We start from the raw sequence: 12828 nt of genomic DNA, 5'->3' as shown, positions 1-12828 counted from the left end.
GCCTTAATATTTGTCTTACTCTTTAGACTTTGATAACTTTAGGATTTTTTTTTTTCATTGGATTGTGTAAGAAAATGGGGTACACATTTTTCACACATTTCCAATTTGAAGTTTCATTCCCTTGTTCCATGGAATGAGATCTCATTGATTTCTATTGGATTTTGGATAGGCTTTTCTAGCACACAGTGCTTGTAGGGAAAAATATGAAAGAACTTGTTCTAGAAATATTATAATATATATTTCTTAGAATAGTTTAATATAGAATTAGTAAGTCCCATAATATCAGTGGCTGTAGAGCTCTTGGGAGCTGAGACTTTCACTCTTTTACACAGATCTGATCTAGGTTAACTTAGACAGCTAAGACATCTACACTGTAAGGTCTGATCCTGCTTTTTCACCTGTTAAGGAGTAGTCAGGGTACTGGCAAAGCTTGCGAAGTTTCCAAAGCCTCTTTTGTACTTACTGAGAAATATGGAAAAGAACTAAGCTGTTTAAAGCTATCTTGTTTACATCTGCATGAACAGCCATCATAGCTGTTCTGCCATCCTTTTCTCCTCCTTTCCTTAAAATTTTACCTTCATATATGTACAAATTTCTTGTTTTACTAAAAGCATCATCTCAGGAAATGATAATTTTACAGAGGAATAGGATGTTTTGGTGTTTTCTATAGAAAAAACAGTTTTCTGGTATAGCAATCTCATTGCTATTGGCTGGCTCCCATGAAATGTTGGCCTTTATAGCAAGGTTAAGGTTTCTCCCTGTTAATTCTACGGTGTGCCCCAAACAGGACTGGTGTAGGGCTGGAGGCAAAGACTACCAGCTGGCCATGCTGTGGACAAACAAGTTGTAACCCTTACAATATCAAAAGCAAATGCAGGAATTTGAGTACAGCATAGGCAGAGAACCAGCACAGCTTGTGGAACTGTGTATTTTCACATACTTAAATCACACGTGGAGCTTCCTCACGTTTTCAGATGTTCCACAGCCATCGCAGTAACTAAGGCAGGATGTTGGGAACACATGAATCATTGTAGCAAGTGCTACATCTGACAGGAAATAGCTCAGATGAAGTGTTTTCCAAAGTGTTGAAGTGATAGCCTGGATCTTTTCCCATACAGGATATCCACAATCAATGAAAAAGTCTGAATGAATGCAACCCTGAAAGACATTCTGAAGACTGGCACAGACTCTACCTAGGATGATATGGCTTCCATTTGGACTTCCTGAAGCCTCCTCTGTCTTGCTATTTACTTTGAATCAGCTGCCTTTTATGCAATGATTTTTTGTTGCAGGATCTGCTCAATCACAGGTGTCTAGCGCTATTTGAGATGACCCTGGGTATCCAGAACAGCTGGATGGGGCTACTAGGTATATTTTTTGTGATATACCTGCAGTGTCCTGGTGTTGGGAGCCACACAGTAAGCTGTAGGACAGCTTGGTTTGAACTGGTAGTGCTAGCTGTCAAGTGAAGATGTATACGTCCATCCATTAACATTTCAGACTTCACTTTTGCTCTTTGTTTTTTGTTACTGTTGGGGATGTTAATGGAATATAATACAGTAAGTCACAGAATCATAGAATCATAGAATGGTTTGGATGGAAGGGCCCTTACAGATCATCTAGTTCCAACCCCCCTGCCATGGGCAGGGACACCTTCCACTAGACCAGGTTGCTCAAAGCCCCATCCAGCCGGGCCTTGAACACTGCCAGGGAGGGGGCAGCCACAGCTTCTCTGGGCAACCTGTTCCACTCTCGCACCACCCTCACAGGAAAGAATTTCTTCCTAATACCTAAACAAAATCTACTCTCTTTCAGTCTGAAACCTTTACCCCTCGTCCTATCAGTCTGTGATTAAGAGTCCCTCCCCATCTTTCCTGTAGGCCCCCTTTAAGTACTGGAAGGCGGCTATAAGATCTCTCTGGAGCCTTCTCTTCTCCAGGCTGAACCACCCCAGCTCTCTCAGCCTGTCCTCACAGGGGAGCTGCTCCAGCCCCCTGAGCATCTTTGTGGCCCTCCTCTGGAGCTGCTCGAGCAGGCCTGTGTCTTTCTTGTGCTGGAGGCCCCAGAGCTGGATGCAGCACTGCAGGTGGGGTCTCACAAGAGCTGAGTAGAGGGGCAGAATCACCTCCCTCGGCCGGCTGGTCATAGTTCTTTTGGTACAGCCCAGGATGCGGTTGGCTTTCTGGGCTGCGAGCGCACATTGCTGACTCAAGTCAATCAACACAACAGAGCCTGTAAAGGGAAGAGCTTCAGTTGAGGGTCTGGACTAAAAAGCTGCACAGATACCATCCTTGCTTGTAGCCATTTGTCCATCTGCAAAGTAAAGAACACAGACAGAGGCAATATGCAGTGAGAGTGAATCTCACAGCCCCCACACAAGTTGAAACTCTGTTAATGGAAGCTGAGGCATGCTTATCCAGCAATGAGGGGATACTTATTTCCGTAATATATTATTGTTCTCAGAATGTCAACAACACATCTGCTGGTAGGGGATACTGAAACCAATTTATTACTACATTTTTATTTGGTAGTATGTAAGAATTACTGTAAAGGTCTGGTCCATTATGGTCCTCAAGCCCCCTAAGCTGCCTGAAACAACAGCCAGAAGTGAAAGTGCAAACTGGAAATCACTGAATTTGTGGAAATATCTGAGCTTAAAATCTTCCCTAGGAAGCAGCTATAGCTGTGTCTCTGTGGTTAGTGGACATGATGTACCTATCATCCATTAATTTTTTTGTGCCCTAAATATTTTTGACAACCAAAGTGTCCTTTGGCAAAGAATTTCAGAAATAAACTTGCATGTTTGTGGAAAAACACTTCTTTTTGTTTGTTTAAAAATTAAATTTCGAATTATTTTATTTGTTAATGCTAACACTTATGTTATGAAGAATAGTCACGTATTATTTGGTTTTGTATGATCTTATTCACCTCTCCATGTAATTTATGATGAACTATCCCTCTTACAGCTCTCCTTAGTAAACTGCTTTCCAAGTTGAATACTAGTAATCTATTTACTTTCCTCATATGGAAGCAGATTCATCAATACATGTAACATAAATACGGAAGTTTGCTGTAAACATATATATGTGTATCAGTACAACACAAAACTACACAGAAAGAATATAGTGGTTCCAAATATTCAAATAATACAACATAGTACAATTCAAAATTCTGTCTTGCTGATTTAAATAGAATAACATTCTGTTGGCTCAGTCATAAGGGAATAGTTATTTTTTGTATCTCATGCCCCTTCCTCCCTCTGCCAGTCACTCATGTGATTAATACCTGGAAGATACACATTATTCATGATGTTTTTGTCCACCCACTATGGTGAATCATGCAATTCACCAGCTATGGTGTGGAAAAACTCTCTTTTATGAGAAAGCCGATTAAACAAAATCTTGTGGCAATGCAAATCCGCATGAATAATATGCTTGAACCAGACATTTAGGTGTAAACCAAAAGTTTACAGCAACAATTTCTTACCAGAAAGTTTTGTTCTGGTGCATATGCATACAAACTAATGTGTATGTGTGTATTTCAATCATGGCTCAAATACAGTGTATTCAATGTTTGCAGATAGAAGTGTTCATGAATTAGAGATTAATAAATAGGGTAAAAGATGATGTGAAATAATTAAAGATTTGGAAAAACAGAATGAAAGGGTCAGATGAATAATTCAGAGATGTAAGACTGAAGAATTATTTGTTTACAGTATTTATGTGTCTATACTGGGAACAAACATTTATGATACCATGCTTTCTTCAGCAGACAAAGCGATAATGAGACCCCATGGCTGAACCTTGAAGTAAAAATTAGAATCAAACACACTCAAATTATTATATAAGATGTTTGTATCAAGTAGGGAAGACAATTATTGACAACAGCTATGAATGCTTAAAAAGAATTCTTCAACAGTGTGACTGTTAAAATTAAAATATGAAAGATGGTGCTATAGTTCAAACAGGAATTAAATCACAGTGGCCTCATGGCTGGTACTGTATTGGAGGACACATTAGATGACCACCACTAGCCACTCCAATAGAAAAGTTATGAATTGTTGTTTTAAAATTTACCCAGTATCCACAATATTCTGAATGCTTCATTAGCAACTTCCTCTGAACAAATCTTAAAAAGATTTTCATAAAATACCACAAGCTGCATTAAAGTCTGCCTGTTGGCCTTCAGTCATATTAATTTGTCTCATGATTCACTGATAAGATGCAACAAGAGGCCTTACAACACAATGCCAATATGCTGCTGTTGTTGAAAGTGACAGTTTTAAGCTGCTGTAAGTCGTCTTAAAACCTTTTGTGCAAGCCTAATGAAAGCATCTGTATTATTTCTTTCAGCCATCATATTCCGAGTTCGATATAAGTGGAAATGTACTGGGACTGATCTTTAACCAAGGCATGATCTGGTAGGTGTGGCAAAACACGTTGCATCTGCAGGACTGCAGGACTTAGCTGTATCTGTGAAAGATTATTCTGAAATGCTGATCCTGTCCCATTGTTTTAGTTTGGTGAAAGTGTAATGCAATATATATCAAACTCTGGTACAATGCAATCAGTGGGACCACTTCAAAACTAGTTCTGGCCTAAGATAATTGGACATGATGCATCTGGATTTTGCAATGAGCTGGTAAGACCAACCAGTAAAAAGCTGTGTAGCTGAATCTTGTCTTTCATTGACTGCTTGCTAGAGCAAGGAGCAGGCCTGCTGTTTTGCTTTGAATTTCAGCCTTTCAAAATACCTTTTGACCCCATGGCTGAATCTTGAAGTAAAAATTAGAATTAAACACACTCAAATAATTATATAAGATTGTACTTTATAAACATTATAATGCTGCAGCTACTGCTGCTCTAGAGGAGAAGAGGCCTATGGTTCATCTCATTTTTGGACTTTACATGAGTGTAAAGAATACTAATGTGTAGAGTCCTCGTGGAAGATGCTCAGTCTTCCTCGGGAACTGCCTTACTCAATCTTGGTTGACTTCTCAAATTTAATTCTTACCAAGGCGTAATTTTTCGCCTTTAATATGACTTTGCTGATTAGACTTTTTGCTTAGTGAAAGCACTTGCTTCTATAAAGCCTAAATGTTGTGTATTGAGTGCATGTCAAAGAAATGCTGCAGAATTAGAGAAAAGAAAGAGGCTGCAAATATCTTGCAGCCCCCACAACCAAATCCTGTTAGGGGGATGCACTGCGGCCCCAACAGCAGCATCGTGGGCTTGCTCAGAAGGATGTTGTATTGCTGGGATGAGCATGGCACCACCAGTGGCCTCGTAGTGATAGCATGCCGTAAGAGGGAGTCCAGCCCTGCTGCTGGCATATATGGCACCTGTATTGGGTACTGCACCTTAGAAAAGGAGCTTAGCTTTGCAACTGATATCTTGCTATCTGCTTAGGGCTGGCATTCTCATTTCTGAGAGGAAACATTTCTCAGACTGCTGTTCACCAAAATGATGAGGCTGCAGCATAAACTCTGCTTGTAATTTTATACACAATTTATGGCACTAATACTTTCTACTGCTGTAAGTAACACTTTGGAAGATCGGTTGGAAACCATTATCTACCTGAGAGATATTAAGGACTGTGGGAGGGAGTTGATTCCTGACTGTTCTCTGACGAAAGCTCTATACTTACCTATCATTCTTACACTTCATTACCAGTACAGACTCTGTGCACTTCTAAGCTGCCATGCCCCAATGTTCACAATCTGGCAAAAAACCTGTGACTTGTGCTTTCATGATGCTATTTAGATAAACATCCTTCAGCTTAATGCTTATTGCAGGGCTGGGACCACATTTACATGCTAATTGATATTTGCAGGGCCAAGTAGGGCACTAGGGCTGTAGTGTTTTTCAAAATAATGTCTGATGATTTAAATTGAACCAAATATATCAGATAAACAAAAAAGTCAACTGAATTATAATAACCATACACTGCCCAAACCATTTTTATCGTTAGTAAATACATAGGATAAATTTGTTTCTGTTTTATCTGAGATTTACATATTCTATTGCACATGCATGTGCTCATCTGAAACAGTTTCCGGTGCAACTGGTGAGCTGATGCTATCACAGAGCTAGAAATGATACAAGAGTAATTTATTTTTGTGTATGAGAGAGAGGCCATGCGGTTAGGAAAAGTCATCTCTGCTCTTACTCTGTGTTTTCACAAAGCAAGTGGGACATAAATAATTTGCAAGTCTTCTCTGTATTAATAAGCTTTGTCTACCATATAATTAATGGTAGATAATTACTTGTTGAGGAGTATTTTGCAACTGCTTTCTGTGAGGGTAAGGAACAGAGACATGAGGTGCTCTCTGCCTTCAACTGTAGACTAACAAACCCTTTCTTTTCATTGAAGATAAATTAAAAGAGGAAGGAGAGATATTAATATAAGAGCCTATCATATTTCTGTACTTTGAAGGTATTTCCAACCATGTAGATCTATTTTCTATTTCTTAAATAAAAAAAATGAGGCCCTCAGAAGCAAAGCAGCTCAGCCCTGGTCACCTGGACAACGGTTAAGGAAAAAGTAGATTCCTGATCTCTTACATTCTGTATCATTTGGCCAGGCAAATGAAAATAATTGCTCTTCAGTCAGCATGGCACAAGAAACAAAGTGTGATAAAAATACAATGGTCCCACCTGTTTCACTGTCATAATCATGCAACCACACATAATTAGGAAAAAACAATATTTGGCAGAATCAATAAACAGTTTGATGGAATGAAGCACTAAATAACTGTGGCAATTACAAGAAAGATAAATGTCAGCTAAGCAAAAATATCCTTCCTAAAATGGTGCTAGTATATTAAGAAAAATAATAAAGTAGATTATTTCAGTATACCTAACTTTAGGGCTGTCCTTCTTTCATACAACACAGACGAGATGCTACCTGGACTAAAGGGACAAAGTCAGAGTGGATGACACTTCATCAGGCGATAATTTAATTTGCAGAGAAAGAGGGCTTTGTTACTTTGAAACAAAAAACTTCATATGGAGAATTCTCTCCATACATCTCCAGTTCTTCTTAAGGCAAGACTGAAGAGGCAAGACCAGTAAAAGAAATGTAAAGATGTTTTTATGAAATTGATTTCTGAGTGCACAGTGTGTATGATTGCAAAACACATTGACATAGGGAATGGGTGGCATATCTAGGAAGACAGAAGTCCTACAACAGAGTGGTCAAAGTGGTTATTTTTTTAATTGTTTCTTTTCTAGGATGGGGTCTTTTTATGCTCCATGTCTCCCAGCAATCAATGTGTTCCGCCTCCACACTTCGATGTATCTGCAGTGCTGGGCAGTGATGTGCTGCAATGTCCCCCAAGAGAGGGTCTTCAAGGCTTCCAGATCTAATAACTTCTACATGGCCATGCTGCTTTTCATCCTCTTTCTCTCCACACTGCCTGCTGTGTACACAATTGTCTCTATTCCACCATCATTTGACTGTGGTCCTTTCAGGTTTTTCACATTTTACATCTATCTTTTGTTATTGACGTAATGAACTGTCTCATCACATCACACTCGATGCAGTAATGAACTTCCATAATAAGTGTTAGCACCTGATGGGATGGGTGTTTAATTGAGCCACATTTCTCATTATGGATGATTCCTGAGGCTGGAATCCTGGAAAACTGAGTAATTCTTTAGAAAGTTTTATGTGAAGTGTGGAACAAAAAATCTTTTCTTTTAGTTAGTTGTACTGTGGAAAATTGTCATTACTGCTGTAATTGAGCCAGAAATTATTCTGAAGGAGTACAGCAATGACCTGTTATGCATGTTGGGTTTGCTGGCTTGAGAGCAATGGCTTTCAGGAAATGTCTGCCTATGTTCTGTAAGAGGGATGAATCAGAACATATGGTGGTGTGATAAACATATGATGGTGTGATAAACATATGGTGGTGCAGTCCTTGACTGCTGTGACTCCAGCTGTCACAGTATTTGATGCATCTGTATCACCACTGTGAAGCTGATTCTGTTTCTGAAGTCTTCAAGACATCCACATTCATTAGTCCCTTCTGAAAACTTAGGCCTGCTTTGACTGTACGAGCATGTGCCTTGCATTCTAGCTAGATTAGATGTTGCCACACTTTCTCCCTCTGTGCACACTACCTGGAAAGTCCAGGACCATTTTCATCATCTTTACTTGCCAGGTAACATGACATACAACTATAATAAGTACACAACAACAGCAATATATGAAATTAAAATTTTTAGAAGACTTTACTGTTTGGTTTTGAACAACCTACTAGCAAAACAAGAGTAGGAGAATAGTAAAAGAGACATCCTGATTCCAATGAAATGTCTGAATAATACATAACTGTTGTGAGCAAAATGGTATCTGCATAACCCCCCGATGCACTTTGTAAAGGAGCAGAAGTCTTACCACATTAACTATGGCCAAAGCAAAATATCTGGGACATTAGTTATAGCCACCTGCAATAGTCACAGTCATCTAAGAAGGAGATTTGCATGACATGCCAAAAATTCTGATGAGACAGAAAATTGCTTGAATTTATGGAAACAATAAGAAAGCAAGTGATGCAAAGTAAGGGTTTTTATTTGAGTCATAGCAGAGAAAGGACAGAGGGAGACATCTGAAGTCAGATCTGAGCAGCTGCAGTTGTTGAATTGGGTGTTACTGAAATGGTAAATATTACTGTTTGAAATGAGAAAGACAGTAGTGCTTGCAACTTTTTCTCTGTCAAATGCAGAGATACTTTATTCTTCATAAAAAATATGAAATCTTCAATGTAATTTTTAATGTGGGAGGACCTGAAACTAATGAAGGTTCATTCAACCTGGGTATAGGTAATGTTACTGTTGAGTAGCCAGTGGATAAATAATGGTAGCACATGGCTTTATATTAAAAAAAGAAAATATTTCCCTGTTTGTAACTCAGTGTCTCATCTACTACAAAACCTCCAATCCTTTTGGTTCTATTTTTTTTTAGCTTTTTGGGGTTTTTTTTTGTTTGTTTGTTTGGTTTTTTTTTAATCCATCATTAACATATACAAATCAACCTGCCAGGAGAAGGGAAGCCAGGACAGAATTATCAAAGTTGCAACAGAAGCTTTGCGTGTGCTGGGAAAAGGATAGGGAGAGCACAGAGTGGAATTCCTCATCTGCCATGGATAGGTAAGGAAGGTGGAGAGAAAGACTTCATCTGAAGAAGTCTACCTGCAACCTTTTTACACTTTTGGAAAGAGGGTAAATGTTGAGAACAATGAGTTAAGAAAACGACCTGGTTGTCATAAATGCTTTGCAAAAAGAGGTGACAGGAAACCTTAATGACTGGAATATCAGGTGGCAATTTAATGATCATTCCTTTAACCAGCTAAAACTACCAATTAGTTTTAACACATATAAAGACCAGTTTTGCTGGTCTTGTTCAGGTAGAAAACTTTAAAGTCTAAACTGTGAAGTACAGCCAAAACCAAAATAAACAGGAAGGGAATTTTGGAACACCTATTAAAACACTTCTGCAAGAAAAACTAAATGGTCTAGGGAGAAAATACTGCCTAGATAAGCCGGCCATGGAACAATTATGCATGAAGGTTATTAGTGGTAGCAATAACAAAAATCTCCTAAAACGCAGCCACTGACTTTTATAGCATTGGGAAAGACCAAAGAGAGGAGAATTAGGCTGAACAGTGCTGAACAGAAACCAATTGCAAGCAGATAATTTTTTGCTTGTCAACCATAAAAAAATAGGATTTGAATTTTTCACCAGGACTTCACAGAGCACAAATTGCACTTCACACTTTGGTTGGTGGTGTGGAGTTCACAACTTGGTACACTTTGAGGAATAATGTTGGTGGCAAAGTCTATTAACATACAATAAAAATGTTGATGTCTGTTTTCCCCCTCAAAATACATAAATAATAAATAATATTGCTTTCAGAGTCTCAAGTTTTAAATAATGTTAACATATAGTTTATTGTCCTTTTCCTAGGTTTGATGTGATGTGATTAACCTATATATTCACTCTACTGCATTGAAATTCCCATAATATTTGTATGCGATATATTGTTGACTTTTCTGTTTAATAGTGGGAAGACTAGAATGTTTGAAGTCATATCAGAAACTCTGGAGCATGACTTCCCTTCCTGGTTTGGGAAGGTATTTGGTTATGCGTCTAACCCTGGACTCATCCTACCTTTTATATTGCTGATGGTGTACGTATAGAATATGACCTCAAAGCTTGCTTAATTTAAGGTCTGCTAAGTTTCTTTCACTCTGAACCTTCACAGCCTGAATATCTAATTAAATACAGTGCTGATTGCCCTGTGGTGAGGGACTAGAAGAGTTCATGAGCCTTTTATTTGATCATAATTAATGTGCCTTTGCACAAAGGGTAACATATCTCTTTTTTGTTCAATGGCTTTGTTTTTGTTATTGCTTTTCAAAAATGTTGTTGTTGCCACAATAATGTCAAAGCTATTAAAATGCAAAAGCCTGTAGGGGATCTGAAGTGCTGTGACTTTAATCAGCTTGTCCGGTAGGCATAAATGTCTTAAATCCGCAGCAAGTTCAGTAGAAATGTGACCACCATGAAGCAGAGATATTTCTCAGTAACTTTCAGTGACTCTGATCCTCAGTGCCCTGGCCTTTCTCTGATAAAAAATGTACCTTATGCTGTTGGGACAGCAGTGTGAGACAGGGGCTTGGAGACTTTATGAAACAGGGCTAGTAGAGATTTTTTGTACCCAGCGCTGTACCTGGTAAAGAATAATGACCCCAGAATAGTCTTTCTCAGAGACCGTATTGAGTCCTGATTTATAAAAATATTTTAAACTGTTGTATAAATATATCGGATTATTTAGCATACCACTGAACTAAAATTTAATTCTACGTAGAGATGAGCTGGGATTTAACCCTGCATTCTAGAACTGCCAATAAATACAGAGAAGATTACAGAATATGATAGAAATTGCAGAAGGAATTTACATGAGCAAAATGGAATTCTGAGATAAAATTTTGCCAAAGTTCACTTGACATCATGTTCTATTTTAACCCTTGGCTACAAAAACAAAGAATATAGACTGTCCTCTGAAATACATGGTCAACTCCCACTGATTTTTTATTTTTTTGAGCACTGTTCCTTTCTTGGAATGGTCCAAGGCAAAGATACTAAAAATAAATACAGAAAAAAAAAAAGAAGGAAAACACAAAGCAAAATCGGGCAAAGCAGAGAAGACAGCGGATGCAGATTAGTTATTTACTGCTTACGTTAATGAAAGACTTCATATAAGAATTTCTCTAATTAAATCAGGATGGTGAAAAAGAATAATGTCATAGAATTATCACAAAAGTAATATAATAGACTGAAAAATGAAAATTGCGTTATGCAGTTATGGGGTTTTTTAGTAGAAGAAGGAAGTTGTAATTTAAAACAACAATGAAAACCCACACTTTTGGCTGTTTTCTTAGCAGTACTTGAGTTTACCTGTTGTATTATTTCAAAAAATTTTATAAATACGATTTATTAATTTTTAACGTATGTCATACAAGTTAATTATATTTTATAATTTATTCTTTATAAGAGACTTCATAGTGAGGCATAGCTTTATGGAACATCTTCCTTAACTACTATAAGATTGAATGTGGAGTATTAACAGACAGAATAATTTATTTCAGCTTTCTTTTCCCCTGAAATAACAGTACCTTCTTCATACTGTGAGGAAGCACATTGTTTGCTGTCAAAATACTACTGCTGATTAGGCATGATAAATGAGGAAAAGATACAATCTTTATATTAGCTATAGGAATGTTGTAACAGTCTTTATGTTTAAAGTACCTAACAAGAAATTATTTTTCTTTAAATCTAGCTTGAGTATTTATTATCTTAACGCTACATCCAAATCCTACAAGGAAGCTAACTTGGAACTTAAAAAGAAGCTACAAAGTGTAAGAAATAGAAAATTATTGATTTTGGGGTTTAGTGAATATTAGCGAAGCCATTCAGGTCACTGAAAGGTGCCCTCTCTCTTCCCATCATTAGCAAGCAGAAGAAAATAAAAGAAGAAATAAACAAAAGGCACAAAAATCAAATGAGCAAGAGGAAAATCCATTTGACACAGAACCACCACAGCCAAAGCAAAAAGGAGGCAAGCAAGACGAATCCACTCCAAACCAAGGTAAGGACTGCTTTGAACTGCTCAGGATGAGGAATTCATATATTCCAGACCACAGTCTTCCTCACTGCCTTGACTGCTTCCCTCGCTGTAATCTCCTGAAAGATATTCACAATACTGAATCACAAGTATTAACCTAATTTCCAGTCCATTTTTCTTTCTTTACGTCATTTAAGAAATACTATAACATTATTCCACACCAGGCAATACCACAGTAAAAACAACTGTAGCAGAGCTATAATGAATCACAAGATGCCAGCCCTGCAAAAAACCCCACTTAAAGCCTGGTCTGAATGTCAGTGATGCTTCTTACCTATCACAAACGAGTTGGGTCCAAATCTTGGACCCTCCTATTGCACTTTGTTGATCCAGGACTGCTCAGGACAGTGTTTGTTCTCTGTGCCGGGTTCACTCAGAGAAGGTATAGTGAGAACACAGTACGGTAACAATCCTTATCAGAGAGCCTAGTGTGGTCAGTCAGGTTTCAGTCTCTCCTGAAGGATTTCACAGGCTGTTTCCTTTCCCCTGGACGCTGCTAGACTTTTCCATCATGCATACATGCCGTACAGCCAGCATAGGCTCAAGCCTAGCCAGGAAACTTAGATTAGAGATTACTGTCTTCAGAAGAACCAGGTGCAAGGCATGTCTGCAGCCTCAAAACCTGCCTACCTAACTGAAAT

At 38.2% G+C, this 12828-nt stretch overlaps 1 protein-coding gene across 1 annotated transcript in view; it reads left to right on the top strand.

Annotated features, from left to right (window-relative positions):
- TMC1 (transmembrane channel like 1) overlaps window positions 1–12044 on the top strand; it is a 65961-nt gene extending 53917 nt beyond the window's left edge. The window contains 5 exon segments of the mRNA XM_009950361.2: window positions 4353–4420; window positions 7233–7472; window positions 10064–10189; window positions 11843–11919; window positions 12016–12044. Of these exon segments, the coding sequence (XP_009948663.2) occupies window positions 4353–4420; window positions 7233–7472; window positions 10064–10189; window positions 11843–11919; window positions 12016–12044 (540 nt within the window).
- The last annotated feature ends 784 nt before the right edge of the window (window positions 12045–12828 follow it).

Source organism: Leptosomus discolor, chromosome Z (genome assembly GCF_034619465.1).
Source record: "Leptosomus discolor isolate bLepDis1 chromosome Z, bLepDis1.hap2, whole genome shotgun sequence".
NCBI classification, from domain to species: Eukaryota; Metazoa; Chordata; class Aves; order Leptosomiformes; family Leptosomidae; genus Leptosomus; species Leptosomus discolor.
This window is presented reverse-complemented; position numbering and strand designations above follow the sequence as displayed.